This window comes from Oncorhynchus masou, chromosome 1 (assembly GCF_036934945.1).
Source record: "Oncorhynchus masou masou isolate Uvic2021 chromosome 1, UVic_Omas_1.1, whole genome shotgun sequence".
Lineage (NCBI taxonomy): Eukaryota > Metazoa > Chordata > Actinopteri > Salmoniformes > Salmonidae > Oncorhynchus > Oncorhynchus masou.
Window position 1 is genome coordinate 44,727,977 of NC_088212.1, and position 22,835 is coordinate 44,750,811.

The window sequence follows — 22,835 nt, forward strand, 5'->3', positions numbered from 1 at the left end:
ATTACTCTCTTCCTATACTACACAGATTCAATTCAAAGCCGGGGAAGCTGGAAATTGGAATGACACAGTTATTGTGGCATGAAACAGCTATTCGTCTCACTCCTTGTCTTCTGTCTCACTCACTCCTTCTTTTCTCTCTTTCTGCAGGGTGAGCAAGGAGCACATGGAAGCCCAGGGGCCAAAGGTTATCCTGGCAGGCAGGTGCAGTAAATCTAGTGTTGCAGTGCTGGCTAAGGGTCCACACACACCATACAGTACTTTTACAGAAAGGCTAAGCAGGGCTACACACACCAAACACACTCAGCCCATTTCAGTGAGTGGTTAGAGAGTGGCACTGGGATTGGGATTGGGAATGGAAACAGTACAACCTGTTGAGACTTTTATAGGTGATTGAAATAAAGAGAGTCTTTGGAAGAGTGACACACAAGTGTAAGACTGTCAAGAGCACCTGTGTCAGGATTAGGGTTGCACTTTTTTGGTTGCTTATTGGTGCCCCTGGACTAAAATAAAGTGCCAAAGGCTTTTTACTTAGTAAGCAATGCCTTTACTGAAAAAGTAATGTAACTGCAATTAAACTGTGATTAATGTAAGCTGCTCCCTCAATGCAAAAACGTTTTCATCAGTCTTTAGGAGCTGACACTGTGAGTTTCATTCAGCGCTGCCTCTTTTGAGAAAATCATTTGAATACATTTGATAAAGTCCCTCATTGCTGAGTAGTATGTGGGTTTCTCTGCACTGTAAAACATGCTTCCTCCCTACTCTCCAGAACGCACATTTGTAAAGCCACCGACATAAACGCGCAGCTGGAAAATAGCTCTCAGCTTGGCTTGTTCACAATGTTTATAATAGCTTAGAGTTCAGGCCTGGGTCTTTGTTCCTTTGGTGCTCTAACTCTGTCACTGTTGTAACTCCCCAGATAGACACACACTTCACACACATGGGCGGGCACTCACACACACTGTTGTAACTCCCTAGCTAGATACACACGCCAGACTGATGGATTAGGTTTTAGCACCCCATTTCCATCTGTAGACTGTGAATCACTTGAGACAGTCTAAATAGAGTCCATGTTCATTAAGGTCGGCTCATCTTCGAGATTACATAATGGAGACTATCACTCCACTGATCTGCATGCTGGTAAATACATCTTGGAATTATTCAGCCAACACCAATTGTTGTCAATCAGTTATTATGGTGAAAGCACTCATCAAAATTTGAGTCCAATCCACTTACACTGTCATCTGTACATTTAAAGTGTTGTATGCATTAGGGAACGCATTATCTAAATGCATTGCTAATGTCATTTTTATGCCTTTTTTTCTGTAGGGTTTACCTGGACCTGTTGGAATTATGGGGCCTAAAGGAGTCCGGGTGAGTGGTCGACAAATGTTCACGAACTGTACTGTACTGTAAATGGTTCGTCCTTTTTTCAAGATATGTCTTGTGCACTGTTTGTTCTGTTTAAGTGTTTTAGTGCAATCCATCTGATATGTTATATCTTTGTAATCATGGAATGATATATACAGGATGAACTTACTTACTTAAAAGAGCCCTGTTTGTTTAGATTTTTTATCATGTTCTGTTTACTTACAGTATAAATACACTGCCTATACAGTCATCACTAGAAGATGTTGACTTCTCTCAATGGCCAAAGAGCATCACTGTCAGCCAAAGTGCCTGCATGCTCAACATATACATGTAACAGATTGACAGCAGACCTGGGTTTAAGTATTCATTGTTTTCTTATAAATAATTTAGCTACACTTCATTGAGTCCCAAAAGTGCAAAACCCATCCATCTGATACCCTAGACAGGCTGGGTCATGGGTTCGATTCCCGCTGGTGTCACCCATATGTAAAATGTTTGCACACATGACTGTAAGTGGCTTTGGATAAAAGCGTCTGTGCTAAATGGCATATATTATCAAATGCTCAAAGTATTTGAACGAAAACAAATACTATTTGAACCCAGGTCAGATTCACAGTAAGGTGTATACAGACAAAGATAAACACCGTACAGTCAATTCCTCTGTTTTTACAGTAAAGTACACCCCACTCTGAAGATGACTTTGTTTCAAATGTCTCTTGCCAATTGCTGTGTTAAATGAACTGTGAAAAGCATGTTATATGAATCAATAGAACCAGAGTGGTCACATAAAAATAGACATTATATAAATGTCATTTGTCAAAGACAGCCCTGTTAACTCACCACCCAGTTAGCACATAAAGTTCTTAGAGCATGGTGAGAGCGCAGTTGTCCTATGGTTATTTTGCATACAATCTTCCCAGAACTTTCTGGACATGGTGAAGGATAGTTGCTTGGCTTTGGAACATTATTAACACATTTAAGGAACTTGACCAAAAAAAACATTATTTTCTTGTCATTTCATTACTTTAACAGAACGTTTCCTAAAAGTTCAAACATGGTTACATTTCATTTCAATGTTGGTAATGTTCTAGGAATGTTTTCCAACTAGTTTAGTTCCAACTAATTCTCACTAATAGTTAATGTTGTTGTTCTTCTGTGGGAATTTCAGTACTTAAGCATAACGTTTCCTACTGGTTTCTTCATGGTTCTATTTAAAGTCATGTTCTCAAATAGTTCCAAGAACATTTAACAACAACGTTCTTCTGTGGACATTTCAGTACTTCAGCATAACGTTTCCTACGGGTTTCCTCATGATTCTGATTAAAGTAATGTTCTTAAATTGTTCCGAGAATTTTAGGAAACAACATTCTTCTGTGGGAATTTTAGTACATTGACAGAATTAGCAAATGGTGTTTCCTTCATCACATTGGTGCAGCTGGCTTCCGGGTTAAGCGGGCAGGTGTTAACCTCTAGCGACGAGCAATCCCGTATCCGGGAGCGTAATCATAGCCTCAAGCGCATTACCATAACGCAACGTTTCCTATTCATGAAAATCGCAAATGAAATGAAATAAATATATTCAAACACAAGCTTAGCCTTTTGTTAACAACACTATCTCAGATTTTCAAAATATGCTGGACAAGCATTTGTGTAAGTTTTGCATGGCATAATGCTATGCTAGGCTGTGCTGGCAGCAGGCAACATTTTCACAAAAATAAAAAAAGCAACCAAATTCAATCATTTACCTTTGAAGAACTTCAGATGCATTCACTCAGGAGACTCCCAGTTAGATAGCAAATGTTCCTTTTTTCCAAAAATAATATTTTTGTAGGCGAAAAACGTCACGTTTGTTCATCCTGCTTGGCTGAGAAATCGACAGAAAAATACTTCAACTATAATGCATTAGCATAACGCAACTTTTTCTATTCATGAAAATTGCAAATGAAATGAAATAAATATATTGAAACACAAGCTTAGCCTTTTGTTAACAACACTGTCATCTCAGATTTTCAAAATATGCTTTTCAACCAAAGCTACACAAGCATTTGTGTAAGAGTATTGATAGCCTAGCATAGCATTAAGCCTAGCAATCAGCAGGCAACATTTTCACAAAAACAAGAAAAGCATTCAAATAAAATAATTTACCTTTGAAGAACTTTGGATGTTTTCAATGAGGAGACTCTCAGTTAGATAGCAAATGTTCATTTTTTCCAAAAAGATTATTTGTGTAGGAGAAATCGCTCCGTTTTGTTCATCACTTTTGGCTAAGAAAAAAAAAAGAAAATTCATTCACTACAACGCCAAACTTTTTTCCAAATTAACTCCATAATATCGACAGAAACATGGCAAACGTTGTTTAGAATCATCCTCAAGGTGTTTTTCACATATCTATTCGATGATAAATCATTCGTGGCAGTTGGGTTTCTCCTCCGTAGCAAATGGAAAAGTACTGCAGCTGGAGATTACGCAATAATTGCAACGGAGGACACCAAGCGACCACCTGGTAAATGTAGTTTCTTATGGTCAATCTTCCAATGATATGCCTACAAATACGTCACAATTCTGCAGACACCTTGGGGAAAACGTGGAAAACGTAAGCTGACTACTAGCTCCTCCACAGCCATATAAGGAGTCATTGCCATGAGGCGGTTTCAAAAAATGCGGCACTTCCTGATTGGATTTTTATCTGGGTTTTTTCTGTAACATCAGCTCTGTGGCACTCACAGACAATATCTTTGCAGTTTTGGAAACGTCAGAGTGTTTTCTATCCAAAGCTGTCAATTATATGCATAGTCGAGCATCTTTTCGTGACAAAATATTTTGTTTAAAACGGGAACGTTTTTCATCCAAAAATTTAAATAGCGCCCCCTATATCCAACTCTGAAGCACAGTTTTGCGGGTCATGTTTCGGAGGATGCATGATTCGACCTTCGCCTCTCTCCGTTGGGGAGTTGCAGTGATGAGATGAGATTGTAATTGGATATCACGAAAAAGGGGGTAAAATACCAAAAATGTACTCAAATTAACAGCTTTGTATGCATAAAATAAATATGGCATGCTAGCTCTATCCTGGTGGCGCAGTGGATTAATTCCATGGAAAGAGAACAGATGTGTTCAAATCTCACTGATGCTGTGTCACAATAAAAAAGTTAATGTGTTCAGTTGACTAATGCCTAAGGAAATGAATATCCATCTGTGCTTCCAAAAAGTTAACCCAATATAAACTAGTAGGGTTATTAAAAGTCTTAATGAAACATTGAGGAAGTTATTCAAAAACCTAAAAATAACCTAGAACTTCCCTTCTCAGAGTGTTAATAAAACATCCCAGAGTAAAATGTTCTCAGAACCTCCATGTAACTTAAATTTTTCATTTCTTCCAGAACAGGCAAAATGTTCAATTCTGTTCTCGCCTTCTTTCACTTCTGTTTAAAAAACGTTCAGTTTCCCGGTCAGAAAATGGCTTCATTCCCACAACCAATGTGAAACCAAAAACATATGTTCCCACTTCCAAGGAACCAAATGTGCTAGCTGGGTATGATTACAATTGAGTTTTCTGTGATGATGTTGTGTTGATGTTGGTACAACAAGACATTTAAAGTACTGTACAAGCAATTAGCAAGGAAATACTTTCTGTTTAATACTGTCTTGAATCACTTGTTGCCTGAATGTAAAGTGTTGTTGCTGATGTTGTTGTTGTTGCTTGTATAGCTCATCTGAATCTCAACATGGTCCAGTTCATGTATTTTTTCCCTTTAACATTTGCATCACTCGTTGTTCTTCAGTTCCCCTGTGACTCCCCCTGCTCTCCCCCTCTCTCTACTCCCTCTCCTCCCTCCATCTCTCTCACCCTCCATCCCTGAGCAGCCCCCTTGGCCCGGACTCATCAGAGATCCCTGACGTGAGGGTATGTGCCCTTGGACTACATCGTGGAAGGCAGCACCATGCAGTCCATGGGCATATACACTTGCCTCAAGGCTTGGTTCTTCATGAAGAGCCATCTGCCTGGAGACAACAGAAACTCCCCAAAATGACTAAAGTAACACTGATGGGATGATACCAAAGAAGAGATGTATAGCACTTCATTCTAATGTGTATTTTCTTTGTTCCTCATCCCTAATCCCGTTCAATCCATTCATCCTATCCTTTTCTTCAATTCTTTCCTATGCTCTAACTCTACCCGCTTTTCACCCCTCCCCCTTTCCCTTCACCCCCCCCCCCCCAATTCCACAACTCTCTTTGCAGGGTTTCATAGGAATCGCAGGGCTTTTTGGCCTTCCTGGACCTGATGGTGAGAGAGTAAGTAGTCCAGAATAACTCTTAATACAGTACTCAAAATAGGAATATGACAAAGACACTAAAAGCATTACTTCTACCTCTTGGAACTACTACTATTACTACTACTATTTCATGCATTAGCAATGCAAACGACACGCTACTGTACATGTCTTAGTCCTATGGGGGGAAATGCACAATAGCTGAAAACCCTTCTATGGGCATTAGTTGTCAGTCACGATTGTCAGGTGTGACTCTTAGTGAGTTTAAACATTTGTGAAGTAAAGGTGCTTACACGGGATGAAATGCTACCAGTAAGCACGCTCCACCAAACCACCAAGAGATGACTGGAGTAGCCCTAGGCCCTTTTCAAAATATTTGCACAGGATCAAGCTCTGGTGGAATTCCAGCCATCCCTACTGTTTGGGATAATAGTCAGGAGCTAATACTAAGGAGCTGGAGCAAGAGCTGCTTCGGATTAGCCTGACCAGAACTCATAGACTCATATTTCCAGAAGGACTCAGTCCAGTGGTGCAAAATTGTATAGTAGAGAGAGTCTCTTTGGACGTGTTTGATATTCGTATTGGTTTTAGTAGGCTATGTTTAAGAACCATTCCTAATCTATTTGTAAAATAAATATGAAATATTATTTACATTTTGTCTCCTCTTCTTGGTCTTTCTTCTCTTCTACCTTTCCTCATATTCCTTCCTTCTTTCATCCCTATTTTTCTCTGCCTCCTTAGGGTATTCCTGGTGATCGTGGCAAGAAGGGCAAGATGGGTAGGCCGGTAAAGTTTTCTCTCAAAATACCTTTTTTATAACAATTCCAATACTTTGAAATCAACTGTTATTTTTTCCATTCTCTGATACCTAAAAGTTGTAGGTCTAGGGTAGTTTAGTGGGCATGGCATGTCTATTATCCACAGGAAGTCTTGAGTGTGTATGGAGCCCCCTTGACTTTAGCCATACATCTGTGATTTATGTTGTGGTAACCTCCACACAACCAGAGGGGAAGATTTGTCTTTTCACTCTGGAGATGGCTGGCTACCCCTTGAGTCATAAGTCTGTATATTTCCATAGTCTATTCAGTATATAATCAGAAAATATAGGATGAGAGTACAGCTATGGGAAGGAGTACAGCTATGGCACCAATTGACACTATTGCCAAATATCCCAGTGATTATACAGTGAACAAAAATATAAACGCAACATGTAAAGTGTTGGACCTTTATTTAATGAGCTGAAATAAAAGATCCCACAAATTTTCGCTATGCACAAAAAGCCTATTTCTCTCAGATTTTGTGCACAAATTTGTTTACTTCCCTGTTAGTGAACATTTCTCCTTTGCCAAGATAATCCATACACCTGACAGGTGTGGCATATCAAGAAGCTGATTAAACAGCATGTTCATTACACATGTGTACCTTGTGCTGGGGACAATAAAAGGTCACTCTAAAATGTGCAGTTTTGTCACGCAACACAATGCCTCAGATGTTTTAAAGGAGTGTACAATTGGCATGCTGACTGCAGGAATATCCACTAGAGATGAATGTTGAATGTTTAATGTTAATTTCTCTACACTAAGCCGCCTCCGAACATCGTTTTAGTGAATTTGGCAGTACGTCCAACCGGCCTCACAACCACAGACCATGTGTAACCACATCAGCCCGGTACCTCCACATCTGGCTTCTTCACCTGCGGGATCATCTGAGACCAGCCATCCGGACAGCTGATGAAACTGTGGGTTTGCACAACCAAAGAATTTCTGCAGAAACTGTCTCATAAACAGCATCTGCTTGCTCGTTGACCTCACCAGTCTTGACCTGACTTCAGTTTGACATCGTAACTGACTTCAGTGGGCAAATGCAAACCTTCAAAAGACACTGGCAGGCTGGAGAAGTGTACCCTTCCCGGATAAATCCCGGTTTCAACTGTACCGTGCAGAAGGCAGACATCGTGCATGGTGTTAAGTGGGCAAGCGGTTTGCTGATGTCAACGTTGTGGACAGAGTAACCCATGATGGGGTTATGGAATGGGCAGGCATAAGCTACAGACAACAAACACAATTGCATTTTATTGCGGAAAATGTGAATGCACAGAGATACCTTGATGATATCCTGAGGCCCATTGTCATGACATTCATCCGTCACCATCACCTCATGTTTCAGCATGATAATACACTGCCCCAGGTCTCAAGGGTCTGTACACAATTCCAGGAAGCTGAAAATGTCCCAGTTCTTCCATGGCCTGCTACTCACCTGACATGTTACCATTGAGCATGTTTGGGATGCTCTGGATTGACATGGCCGACAGCGTGTTCCAGTTCCTGCCAAGATCCAGCAACTTCGCACAGCCTTTGAAGAGTGGGACAACATTCCACAGGCCACAATCGACAGCCTGATCAACTCTATGCGAAGGAAATGTGTCACACTTCATGAGGCAAATGGTGGTCACATTAGATACTGACTGGTTTTCTGATCCATGCCCCTACTCTTTTTAAAGGTATGTGTTACCAGTCATGTGAAATGTATAATTTAGGGCCTAATGAATTGATTTAAATTGACTGAATTCCTTATATGAACTGTAACTCAGTAAAATCTTTGAAATTGTTGCATGCTGCATTTATATTTTTGTTCAGTGTATGTAATTACATATGATTAACTCCAAGTTCTACTTATTTATTTAATCAATTAATGTTGAACATTGATAACATTGAGATCTGAATGGCATTCATTCAAATGGTAGTTCACAGAGCATATCTGTGTTTTGTATTTTGTTCATCTAAAGACTATTACAAAGTCCATTACATTGGAGCAATGTGGTGAAGGAACTTTTGGTTTTGGAATTCCAGAGCAGCTAGCCACAGACCAGGGAAGTATATTCATTGGCGCCTGCATGGGAATTTTCAATTCTCACATAAACATATTGAGTTGTGCTTACATGGAAAATCCTGATGATCCCAAATGACTTATATAATAGAGATATTTTTCCAAGCATAGCTTTACAATGGTACATGATGAAGTGGTTTATTAAACTGATGATGGTCATTGAACAAGAATTAAAGCTGGCACAGAACAGCAATAGATGTTGAGGAGAGTGCTGCTTCAGCATTTGATGATGGCATCTCTTGTGTGTTTGTCTCTGTGGTGCCATACCAGCCTTTCTCTTTCTGCTTCTCATCTTCAGTAGCTAGTTTTGCCTCTTTACATTCAGTCCTCTGAACATCTTTTCACAGTAACTAGCGGAAGTTCAGTGGCACTTGCATATGACAGTTAATCAAATGTGGAATCAGATGCATTACCTTGCAGCAGAGGTCATACTACCTACAATCTTTCAAGTAACATCTTTGAGTTAAAGACAATGCAAGAGCTGAGAGCTGAGTCATATGTTTTTGTTTAAACTAGTACACTCGTAGAAAAAAAAGAGTTCCAAACGATTATTTGGCTGTCTCCATAAGAAAACGCTTTTTAGTCCCTTTTTGGTTACAGGGAGAACCCTCTGTGGAAAGGATTTTACATAGAACCCAAAAGGATTCTACCTGGTACCAAAAAATGGTTCTTTAAAGGGTTATCCGATGGGGAAAGCTAAAGAACCCTTTTAATTAAGCTCTTGATAGCAACTTTTTTTAAAGAGTGTACTATTGGAGTTTTGGAGAGAAGTGCTGTTTTCCACATTTTCAATGGCATCACATTGCAGCAATTACCAGCTTATTACTTTCCCCCAGATCTTTGACTAATGCTTTACTCAAGATTGCCTGCCACAGAAACTTTTAGACCATACCTCTGAATAATATCTCATGTAATAGAACTGCCTGGAAAGATCTCCATAGCTTCATCTAATGTTACATTTTCCATCCCACTCTGTGGGGCTAGAAGACCTCTACTAATAGTGCCATTCATCATGCAGACAGTATATACACTAACTCCAGTGCTTGTCTCCTGTGGTAGAGAAAGGTGAACACTGAAGCTGAAGCAGTAGCAGGTTGTTGTTGACCTTGGCAACGGGACAAGCAGCACACGTTGAGCGTGTGGCCTAGCAGAACCCTCAGCCTCCCAGAGCCTTAGTCTAGCCTATCGGAGCATCACAGCTCTTGTTCTCTGATTCTATAATGGAACAGTTGGAGCCAGGAGGAGGAAAGAGAAGAGCCCAGTCAGCAGATCCAGAGCCAGGCCAGTCAGCCCCCAGGCTGGTTAGGGCTCCTGCCAGCGAGGCTCAGCGCAGCATGGAGCCCTCCCAAACACTCAGCCATGGAATTTCATGCCACCGCACGCAGTCTACTAGGAATGAAGAGACCAATGAGCTTGTTTGCAGGGTGCAGCTTGAATTGTTGCTTGCTTGGGGTTTTATTCTGCAAACCTCTATGAAGGGGATGGAGTTTGTTAACTGAGTGCTGACTTTGTGTTTTGAGAATGTAAATGTATACTGAACAAAAATATAAATGCAACATGCAACAATTGTAAATATTTTACTGAGCTACAGTTCGTATAAGGAAATCAGTCAATTGAAATAAGTGAATTAGGCTCTAATCTATGGATTTCACATGACTGGGAATACAGATAAGCATCTGTTGGTCAGATGGTAGTGGTGTGGATCAGAAAACCAGTCAGTATCTGATGTGATCATCATTTGCCTCATGCAGCGCAACACATCTCCTTCACATAGAGTTGATCAGGCTGTTGATTGTGGCCTGTGGAATATTGTCCCACTCCTCTTCAATGGCTGTGCAAAGTTGCTAGATATTGGCGGGAACTGGAACACGCTGTTGTCCGCGTCGATCCAGAGCATCCCAAACATACTCAATGGGTGACATGTCTGGTGAGTATACAGGCCATGGAAGTGCTGGGACATTTTCAGCTTCCAGGAATTGTGTACAGATCCTTGAGACATGGGGCTGTGCATTATCATGCTGATACATGAGGTGATCGCGGCGGATGAAAGGCAAGACAATCACGATATCTCTGTGCATTCAAATTGCCATTGATAAAATGCAATTGTGTTAGTGTCCATAGCTTATGCCTGCCAGTATCTCTACTGCAACCATGGGGCACTCTGTTCACAAAGTCAACATCAGCAAACCACTTGCCCACACAACGCCATACACGTGGTCTGAGGCTGTGAGGCCAGTTGGACGTACTGCCAAATTCTCTAAAATGACATTGGAGGTGGCTTATGGTAGAGAAATGAACATTTAATTATCTGCCAATAGCTCTAGTGGACAATTGCATGCTCCCTCAAAACTTGAGACATCTGTGGCATTGTGTTGTGTGACAAAACTGTATTTTTAGAGTGGCCTTTTATTGTCCCCAGCACAAGATGCACCTGTGTAATTATCATGCTGTTTAATCAGCTTATTGATATGCCACACCTGTCAGGTGGATGGATTTTCTTGGGAAAATAGAAATGCTCACTCACAGAAATGGAAACAAATTTGTGCACAGAATTTGAGAGAAATAATCATTTTGTGCATATGGAAATTTCGGGGGCCTTTTATTTCAGCTCATGAAACATGGGGCCAACACTTTACGTGCTGTGTTCATATTTTTGTTCAGTGTATTTTGTCAATATGTACAGTAACAAAACAGTGGGAAATGTGTTAATCATACATTAACAAACACCCACTATGAGTATAATTATGATCATCATCACAGTGTTTTTTATTTGCTTCCGTGTTGAACTGAATGTTAAGCAACTTAAAACACTATAGTGCACTTTATGGAATACTGTAGCTTTGTGGATAATAGCCACACCAATGTGATTAATACTTGGAAGCCTAATATTCCAAGAACATTTTCTCACGGTCAACTCTGGGTTTGAGAAAATAATGGTATGTAATGGTTGGCCATGTCAATTATGGTCTAGTACATTCTATTTCTATTACTGCTATTTGGTTACCTGCTGCGTTGCAGACTGATGTGTTTCTATGTTTCTTCCACGGTGTGTAACAGCTCTGTGCTGTACAGAGTGATAACATGTCTGTACTCACTTCTCTCTGTGTTTGTCTACTCAGGGGTTTCCCGGGGACTTTGGCGAGCGGGGACCACCAGGACCAGACGGAAACCCAGTAAGTGAAACAGCAGGTCTCCCCTGTCCCCTTGAACACCCTTGTCCATCACTCCAGACCTGGGTTCAAAAAACAGCCTATATTGTTTCTTTCAAATACTTAGGCTGCACTTGGTAGAGTCTGCCTGGCACAATGGACCAACTGGAATAGTCCCAAAAGTGAAATGACTGCCCATCTGGCACTTCAGGCAGGCTCAATCAAAGAGAAAACAAATGCTATTTTAGGTTCAGCATGTCTTTTTGAAGGTTTCTCTTGTTGTTTTTATACAGTCATAGGCCTACTTGATTTAATACCTTTGTTTGGATTCATTGATTAGCAAAAACAACAGAAACTATCTATTTACAGAATTTGAATGACTGATTTGCATAATTTCAGTACAGCAGTTAAGAGTGCTTGATCACTTCATGGGTGCACTGAAGTAAAGAAATGACTTATAATTAATGTTTATGTTTCCCATTATGACAACCTGAGTCTCCTTTACCATCCAAGTGGGAAGATAAACCCACTAGTACCCCTGGGGCGGCAGGGTAGCCTAGTGGTTAGAGCGTTGAACTAGTAACCGCAAGGTTGCAAGTTCAAACTCCTGAGCTGACAAGGTACAAATCTGTCGTTCTGCCCTTGAACAGGCGGTTAACCCACTGTTCCTAGGCCGTCATTGAAAATAAGAATTTGTTCTTAACTGACTTGCCTAGTTAAATAAAGGTAAAATAAAAAATAAAAGTAGTGAAACTGCACACCATGGCTGTTTGCTTCCAGGCAGTCCTTAACTCAACACACACAAAATGTGTATGGGGAAAGACATGCTAAACATAAGTCACACTTGATGAATTGAAAATATGTAGACCTCGCTCTGCATTTGATCTTACTTGTTTCTTTCTGGAAGTAAGACCTGAAGATTTTCTACTCCTAAGTCCTGAGCGGATAATGATTTCAGTCTGAGACTTTGTTACATCGTTAGTTATTAATTGTTACCGTTAGCTACATAGTTATATGCCACAAGCCAGAACTGTTTGTTCTTTGATAATTTATACCACAGCCCTCCACACAATGAAGGAGCTCTGGACTTAAAAAAAAAAAAATATTTCACCTTTATTTAATCAGGTAGGCCAGTTGAGAACAAGTTCTCATTTACAACTGCGACCTGTCCAAGATTAAGCAAAGCAGTGTGACAAAAACAACAACACAGAGTTACACATGAGATAAACAAACGTACAGTCAAAAACACAATAGAAAAATCGATGTACAGTGTGTTCAAATGTTGTGAGGTTAGGGAGGTAAGGCAATAAATATGCCATAGTGGTGAAATAATTACAATTTAGCATTAACACTGGAGTGATAGATGTGTAGATGATGAATGTTCAAGTAGAGATACTGGGGTGCAAGAGGGTAAGTAATAGTTTGCGGATGCCGTAGGTGGGTGTGCTATTTACAGATTGGCTGTGTACAGGTACAGTGATCAGTAAGCTGCTCTGACAGCTGATGTTTAAAGTTAGTGAGGGAGCTATAAGTCTCCAGATTAAGTCAATTTAGCAATTTATTCCAGTCATTGGCAGCAGAGAACTGGAAGGAAAGGCGGCTAAACGAGGTATTGGCTTTGGGGATGACCAGTGAAATATACCTGCTAGAGCGTTTGCTATGGGTGGGTGTTGCTATGGAGACCAGTAAGCTGAGATAAGGCGGGGCTTTACCTAGCAAAGACTTATAGATGACGTGGAGCCAGTGGGTTTGGCAACAAATATGTAGCGAGGGCCAGCCCACGAGAGCATACAGGTCACAGTGGTAGGTAGTATATGGGGCTTTGGTGACAAAATGGATGGCACTGTGATAGACTACATCCAATTTGGTGAGTAGTGTTGGAGGCTATTTTGTAGGGGATCGGTAGCATAGTCAGTTTTACGAGGGTATGTTTGGCAGCAAGAGTGAAGGAGTCTTTGTTGCGAATTGGAAGTGCGATTCTAGATTTAATTTTGGATTGGAGATGCTTAATGTGAGTCTGGAAGGATAGTTTAAAGTCTAACCAGACACCTAGGTATTTGTAGTTGTCCACATAGTAGTGATGCTAGGCGGATGGGCAGGTCCGGGCAGCAATCAGTTGAAGAGCATGCATTTAGTTTTACTAGCATTTAAGAGCAGTTGGAGGCCACGGAAGGAGTGTTGAATGGCATTGAAGCGCGTTTGGAGGTTTGTTAACACAGTGTCCAAGGAAGGGCCAGATATATACAAAATGGTGTCGTCTGCGTATAGGTGGATCAGAGAATCACCAGCAGCAAAAGTGACATCATTGATATATACAGAGAAAAGAGTCGGCCCGAGAATTGAACCCTGTGGCATCCCAATAGAGACTGCCAGAGGTCCGGACAACAGGCTTGACACACTGAACTCTATCTGAGAAGTAGTTGGTGAACGAGGCAATCATTTGAGAAACCAAGGCTATTGAGTCTGCCGATAAGAATGCTGTGATTGACAGAGTCGAAAGCCTTGGCCAGGTCGATGAAAACGGCTGTACAGTACTGTCTTTTATCGATGGTGGTTATGATATCAGTTAGGACCTTGAGCGTGGCTGAGGTGCACCCATGACCAGCTCGGAAAACAGATTGCATAGTGGAGAAGGTACGGTGTGACTCGAAATGGTCTGTGTTTGTTAACTTGGCTTTCTGTGATATCTGTAGAAAGTGTGAACTATAACCTGGCATGTTCATTGCACATTCATACGTTTGCTCATTCATTGACATGGTTAGAGACATAGCGTACCTGGTAACACTACATTTTAAGGGGTCATTATTACAATGTAATAACATGTGTAATTACACTGTAACAAGTATTGTAGTTAATCGTAATAATTCATAGTTACACTATAAAAACAGCATGTAATTTGTGATTGTTACAGTCTGTAATTACAGAGGTGTACAACAAATGCGTGTTACCATGCTTTGTACATGTGGGCAAGTTTCCACTAAATTCACCAATTTAGTGTTTTGTTTCTCGACAGCATCCGATTTAGTAACAACTTTCACAAGGTTGTAATCTCTTGTGGACAGTTGCACTGGGTGTCCAAGATTAGAAAGGTTGAAGGCTCCCTAGTCATCAACCCGTAAATGTACACTCTTTAAAATCTCCACGTTGTTGCGAGGAAGTTAACCCCAAAAGTGTATAATCTGGGTTAACTTGGTTGAGTTTACAAAAACAGATCAGATATACGTTAACCTCTCTGACTGGGGGCTACCATATGGGTGTCATCCCAGATTGTACAATTAAAAATGACTTATAATGAATGTTTACGTTTCCCATTATGACAACCTGAGTCTACTTTTCCATCCAAGTGGGAAGATAAGCCCACTAGTACACCATAGAGTACTATCTGCATAAGTGAAATGTAATTACTAGTTGTTACACTTAATTTTAACGAGCTAAATCCTGTGGGGTATTTGAGGGGTACTTGAGGGGTACTTCAGTGATAATGCCAGAGAAGCCAAAGTTTGGACGATATATTGTCCGGCAAGGGCCGGCAAACCGTGCCAAAATATCCTCCATACACCGGCTTCGAGGGCATTATCTCTTTTATATAACAGGTTACATATTCAAAAACGGTTCCACTTTGGTTACAACCCTTTTTGGGGCTATATAGAACCCTTTTTAAGGGTTATTTTACATAACCTTTATGCAGAATGCTTCTATAAAGTACAAAACGAGCTGTGTCCAAACCACACCCTCAAATATTTGAATAAGCCGCCTCCCCTACATTTCAATTATCATTAAAAGAGTAAAGAACCCTTTTGTGACCTGTGAAGAACCATTGATCCTAGATGATAGTGCACATGTCTAGGCTAGGAAATCGACAACGATCTGTCTTCGTCTGTTTCTTTCTGGACTCTGAGACCTTATGGAAATCTGTGGTGGAGAAAAAAATGTATGACATTTAGCAAATACACAACAATTAGTAGCTAGCTATAATCAGAGACGGTATATAATCCTGTCTGCTATCATTATTATCATGATTTCTATCATTTAGGGTTTAGGCCTATTGCTAGGCCTAGCTACAGTACATAGTTGTTATGGTACACAGCTATCATTATACTAATAATGGTGCTTGCTCACATTAATAAACTAGCTAGTGTTTACATCGAAAAGAAACTACTCATAGGTGAGTTACCACAAGTATACAAAAATCAAAACAAATTGCATGTAAAACCTACCTACTCTCTCCTGTGTGTACGTTTTTGTCTCTACCATACTTTGTTTATTTTGCAGCAATCTCTTATGTCTGCATTTTGCACATTACCTTCTTATTGATTCCAGTTCTTTGCACACTGTCACTAGTAGTCAGTGTAAACACAAATTGTGGGCATTTTCGAGGTTGTTGTTATTTCGAGCGCATTGCGCAGATGGGCAGATCTTGACGTGATGCTTTAAACTAACTTCCCAGTGAAAATCTCACTTTTACTCTATTCTTATTCTGTTAACTCATATGCAAATAATGTTGTTGACTAGTCCTATACAGATGTTGGATCTTAACTTGATCACTCTTTTTTTCTCTGCGAATTTGTGTGATCCATCAGGAAATTCAGATTTGTGAGTGGCTGAAACTGAGCCGTTCTCTTTCTCTCCATGTGAGGGCTGTCAAGTCATTGAGATCCAGGCTTGCTATCAAAATAATGTTCTCTCTCGCTCGCTCAAATACTAGGTCTTGGTCCTATTACTGCAACATTCAAATGAACAAACATTTATCTGAAATGCAGCCATACATATCAACCATCCTTTTATATATCTTAATAACACAAGATAGATATTGGTCTCCATTAGGCTATGACATAAGTTGAGATGACAATACCAACATGAGGGCGATCATATCTTGAAAGACTTGCAAGCAGGACACCGTCATCATCTTTTAGGGAGCGATAATGAGGTGACCAATAATGGTTGCACTTGAGATCAGCTGTGCGGGTGAATTTAGCGTGAATTGGTGGTTTAACGAGACATTAGCTGGCAATAATAAGGATGCTTCATTTTGAGGCAGGATTTCTAGGTAGGACGTCAAAATCGGCATGTCCCAATCCCATGTATCCTTAGTCGGGAAAGCTATCCCATAACACTTAGCGGTGCAGTGAAGAATATATAATAATAATCATAATTAACATCGGACAGAAGTCCCCCTTGGGATAACATATTCCTGAAGAATAAGTTTTAACTTTTCGAAATGTAGGTATAACTTTTATTTATTCACCAAATTATGTTAAAATGTTCCACAAATGATTGTCATATAAATATTTCATTCAACTGTTGAGTAACTGTAATCACATTTTACTCCATTGCATTGGCGAGTGGTGCAGCGGTCTAAGGCACTGCATCGAATGGCGCCTCTTGCACTGCATCTCAGTGCAAGAGGCGTCACTGCAGTCACTGGTTCAAATCCAGGCTGCATCACATCCGGCCGTGATTGGGTGTCCCGTAAGGTGGCGCACAATTGGCCCAGCGTCATCAGGGTTTTGCTAGAGTAGGCCATCATTGTCAAATAAGAATTTGTTCTTGCCTGGCTTGCCTAGTTAAATAAAGGTTAAATAACTTGACTCGTTTGGAAGTAAGACATTTTAACAACATTTGATTAAAAAAACGTAGGAAATACAACCAGCCAAGTTATTTGTGAATTCTGGTGATGAGTCTATTGTACTAACTACCTGCATGCAGTGTCTGTTTACCTAGTTAACATTAGCGAACTTTCTCTTGCCACTTTCTCATCCCCTATTGTGTTGCACCATTGGGGTTGGTGTTACTAGTTAAAATTAGAGGCTAAGTTATTCTACTCTTACTGTAAACAACTATACCAAGCCTAAAAATATGCAAAACTGTGAACAAAACGATTGCATAATAAAGGTAATTGTGGCTTCAGAGACTTGAACGGGCACTGAAATTAGAAATAGATGCACCCGTGTTATTTTTTATAATCCAGATTTGTCAGGACATTGTAAAGTTCATTCTAAAATGCAGACGTGATTTCTGTCCCAGCGGATTGCACTCTGTGCAAGTCTTCAGTATAGAATTTTTTTTGTTGAATTATGGTTTTCGTCAAGGTCTGTAACAAAAACCTTTAAACTCCTGTCCTGTCTATAAAAAAACCTATGGGTGTCAAGACTAAATTTGCCCTCATGTACTGAACAATTTATGAATGTTGGAGGTTAATCTCCTTTATATCCCCCACTTGGAAAGGACTTATTTTGTACAATGGACGGTGTTTTAAGGACTCATACACAGACACAGGAAAACCAATACACATTTGTAAGTGTTGTTGTCTCCACGTTTCTTTTGGGTGCTTGGACATCTGGTGACTATAGTTCATCTGTCTAATCCACGGCAAGGAGAGACAAAGGTATTAATAATATGACAATACTGTACTCATTTCATTGAACGTATATTCCTGTTTGATATAATTATGTTATCCTTTATCACATGCCTGTGTTTGTTTTATAGCCAATGCATTTAGCTTACTTTAGGATGAAGTAGCCTAGGCCTAATCTATTTAGATTACATCATATCACATTTCAATATTAGTTTTCTATGAATATACAACCATGTTATCTTGAACATTGGTGTCATTTAGTAATATGCTCGGTTGTGATCGTGGTATGAATTAATCACAAAGCAAGCCTACTCGTTAGAAAATAAAAATTAATATTAATAGCTCTAATGCAATATTAGCTTTACATTGAAACATCACTATTCTGGCTATTAAACAGTCAGTAAAATCTCAGAAAATCGTAGCTTGTATGATATCATGCATGCAAGCTTACCTGTCATGTTGATCAAAATGATGGAGCAGCAGACCTTTTACCATAGGATAATTATTCTGGCCGGTATCAACTTCATTCATTAATAGGTACTGAGGAGATTGATTCTGTTACTTGTTATTCGTGTCAGATACAGTGGCAAGAAAAAGTATGCGAACCCTTTGGAATTACCTGGATTTCTGCATAAATTTGATCTGATCTTCATCTAAGTCACAACAACAGACAAACACAGTCTGCTTAAACTAATAGCACACAAATGATTGTATTTTTCTTGTCTATATTGAATACATCATTTAAACATTCACAGTGCAGGTTAGAAAAAGTATGTGAACCCCTAGTCTAATGACTTCTCCAAAAGCTCATTGGAGTAAGGAGTCAACTAACCTGGAGTCGAATCAATGAGACAACATTGGAGATTTTGGTTAGAGCTGCCCTGCCCCATAAAAACACTCACAAAATATGAGTTTGCAATTCACAAGAAGCATTGCCTGATGTGAACCATGCCTGGAAAAAAAGAGATCTCAGAAGACCTAAGATTAAGAATTGTTGCCTTGCATAAAGCAGGAAAGGGTTACAAAAGTATCTCTAAAATTCAGTCCACGGCAAATCAAATTATAAATAAATGAAGAAATTTTATCACTGTTGCTACTCTCCCTAGGAGTGGCCGTCCTGCAAAGATGACTGCAAGAGCACAGCGCAGAATGCTCAATGAGGTTAAGAAGAATCCTAGAGTGTCAGCCAAAGACTTACAGGAATCTCTGGAAGATGCTAACATCTCTAATGACAAGTCTACAATACATAAAACACTAAACAAGAATGGTGTTCGTGGGAGGACACCATGGAAGAAGCCATTGCTGTCCAAAAAAGTTTGCAAAAGAGCACCTGGATGTTCCACAGCGCTACTGGCAAAATATTCTGTGGACAGATGAAACTAAAGTTGTGTTGTTTTGAGAAAAAAAGGCACAGCACACAAACATCAAAACCTCATCAATCAATCTTTGACTAAATGGGTCATATTAAAATCCGACATCTGTACTGGTATTTGTGGCCAAAGTATAAATTGGAAAAGAAAATACTTCAAAAACCCCACCTCAAACAAATCAGTGGTCAATCAGTGGTCTACTTGCATGAATATTTTTTATGACCTACATATGCAGTGGTCAATCAGTGGTCTACTTGCATGAATATTTTTTATGACCTACATATGCCCACACCATTCTGTTGTTGGGGTAACATACTTAATGAAAAAAATGTAAGGAAAACTATTTCACTCATATTTTAAGTAATTATAAATAATATTTAATAGAAATCGGTAAACACTGGATAGTTTAATATACAAATAATTCATCCCATCCAAAAGTGAGAATGTTCTTCAATCGTGAAACCCTTGCAAGGTTACATGATGAAATAAGAGGTTGTCTTACAACCATTTTGTGCATTTATTAAACCATTATTCAACCAAGCTTAATGGGCTCACAATTTGGCCAACGCTGAATGACTGACTGTCTCACAATTTTATGAATAACTGTTTATTAAGAGCCATAACTTTTTATTAATGTGTTAAAAATGTTTGATTGATGCTTAATAAAGTAATTCACCCGTTGTCAAGCCCTGCCATCCTTAGCTACAGTTGCTTTCAAGGTCAAATGTAGCATTCAATTATTTAACTATTTTAAAAAATACATATATGTAAACCCCTCGTTTTTGCAATAGCGCTCATAAGCTTCCATGCATTTCAAACAAAAGGTCGACTGGTGCCTGGGTATCATCAATGTGGATCGTGCATTCGGTTGCAACTGGAAACTTGAACAAGCATTCGTTGTTACATTTCTGTAATTACAGACTGCAATTACCACCAGTTGCTTGTTGTTAGTTTAGTGTAACTATGAATTATTAAAATGAATTACAATACTTGTTACAGCGTAATTACATATGTTATATCTAATGTTCTGTCTAGCTCCCAGGAACTACCACTTAGAAGAAATATCAGTGCGGGCAGAGAAGCATGAGTTTGAACTTCAGTCAACTTTATAGAGTTTTCCCCGTTCGTAACACTATCAATGTTTCAACTATCAACGTTACTGTGGGAATTGTGATCGAATCAACGCAGTATAATCCACTTTCAATGCAACATACCAAAACAAAACGAACTGTCCTAGTTTAGTATGCAAAACTAACTATACAATAGATTTTATTTTACAATCAAATTGATTTATAAAGCACTTCTTACATCAGCTGATGTCACAAAGTGCTGTACAGAAGCACAGCCTAAAACCCCAAACAGCAAGCAATGCAGGTGTAGAAGCACGTTGGTTAGGAAAAATTCCCTAGAAAGGCCAGAATCTAGGAATAAACCTAGAGAGGAACCAGGCAATGAGGGGTGGTCAGTCCTCTTCTGGCTGTGCCAGGTGGAGATTATAACAGAACATGGCCAAGATGTTCAAATGTTCATAGATGACCAGCAGGGTCAAATAATCATAATCACAGTGGTTGTCGAAGGTGCAACAGGTCAGCACCTCAGGAGTAAATGTCAGTTAGCTTTTAATAGCCGATCATTCAGAGTATCTCTACCGCTCCTGCTGTCTCTAGAGAGTTGAAAACAGCAGGTCTGGGACAGGTAGCATGTACGGTGAACAGGTCAGGGTTCCATAGACGCAGGCAGAACAGTTGAACTGGAGCTGCAGCATGGCCAGGTGGACTGGGGACAGCAAGGAGTCATCAGGCCAGGTAGTCCTGAGGCGTGGTCCTAGGGCTCAGGTCCTCCGAGAGAGAGAAAGAAAGAGAGAAAGAAAAAGAGAGATAAGACAGGAGAAATATTCCAGATAACAGACTGACCGTAGCCCCCCGACACAAACTACTGCAGCATAAAATGCTGTAGGCTAAGACAGGAGGGGTCGGGAGACACTGTGGCCCCGTCCGACGATACCCCCAGACAGGCCAAACAGGCAGAATATAACATATAACACAGGCATATATATTGCATTGACAGGCACGACTCAGGCACATTCTCTACACAGACCGGTGCACCTTAACTGCAGTAGGCCTATATGCAAATAGACCATTGCCATATATGGATCTGTGCCATTCACTTTGATCTCGACTGTTTTTACAGCATCAGCGGTCGTGAGTAGATGCGCTTGTTTTGAGATCAAAGTGAGAGTTACATATAGCGATGTGTGCCCATTTCTACATGTGTTCATATCCTTTGCTAGTTAGTGAGTTATTAGCCCAGTTATAGATCATTTGTAGTCAACAAAGGGGGAGGGATTGCTTCCTACAAGATTAAAAAATGTGTGCATTTCTAGACATCTTTGAAAAGCAAGTCAGATAAAGAGCTTTTTTGTTGTTGAATAAGCTACGGGTAGCATAATTTGTCTGATTCTCTGTAGTAGTGCTCTGGGAATAATGATGCAGTTTATTTTGTAAAGTGGTTTCTTGCATCAAACAACACAACATTTTCAGTCACCTTCGTCTGAAGTGTATAAGTGTATAAACAGGTTAATGTCAAGCCCTGCATGTTTTTTTCTCAAAAATCTCATGGAATGTAGGCCTACATTGAAAACCACACATTGGCTGCTACTGTACGCTGAACGACAATCAGCTATTTCCATGTTAAAGTGTTATGGGATGCATTTTCTCCGTTGTTTTTGATGGTAGGCCACTCTGGTAGGCCTACATTATGATCAAATAGCCACAGTAGCCTAATTGACCATTGCTAAAACTAGCTTAATGTGGGTACAGCCTGTGTTCACAGTAAATGTACTGGAAGTTGCACAGATTTTTCATTTCAAGTTTGCGCTCAATGTTGAGGGAACATTGGTTATAACACTGTATTAAGGACCCCTTTAAAATGAGACTCTTTCTAGAGCAGTATGTACTCCCATGCACTTCTCAGTAGCTGAATTGGGGACAACTGGGAAAATCAGGTCACCGATGGACATGCTGTCTGTAGGCCAGTAGGGGGAACTTTCCCCTCCAAGCAATGAAGCGGATACTATACTTCAGAAGGGTCAAAAGGGGAATAATGTCTTCACCAAAGCAATTCCTTAGATCTAATCCCACTCTATCCACACAATATCCTAGTTTGACATAGAGGCATGCGGTCCTTCATACAAATACATTTGCTCTCTTAGTTTGACCCTGATATCTCCTTGAGTGGCAGCTGTATCGTGATACTGTGATTGGCTGACCTCTGCGGACCTCCCCAACACGTCTTTCCAACCGAGGAGAGGGCAAGTTCCAGTTGGCTGAATAACCTCTCCTTCATAGTGAAGTTAGAAGAGGAGAGAAGGGTGGAGGGGTCCAGAAGGCCACATTTTAAATTTGGTCTGTAACACCTCTCAGTAACATCTATC

The 22,835-nt window shown here is 40.1% G+C and overlaps 1 protein-coding gene across 1 annotated transcript in view; it reads left to right on the forward strand.

The window, feature by feature from the left end:
- The window catches only part of LOC135545104 (collagen alpha-1(XXVII) chain B-like), a 144,044-nt gene that overhangs the window by 60,884 nt on the left and 60,325 nt on the right, over positions 1–22,835 (forward strand). The window contains exons 9-13 of the mRNA XM_064972744.1: positions 148–201; positions 1,327–1,371; positions 5,611–5,664; positions 6,384–6,428; positions 11,648–11,701. Of these exons, the coding sequence (XP_064828816.1) occupies positions 148–201; positions 1,327–1,371; positions 5,611–5,664; positions 6,384–6,428; positions 11,648–11,701 (252 nt within the window). The remainder of the gene's footprint in view (positions 1–147; positions 202–1,326; positions 1,372–5,610; positions 5,665–6,383; positions 6,429–11,647; positions 11,702–22,835) is intronic.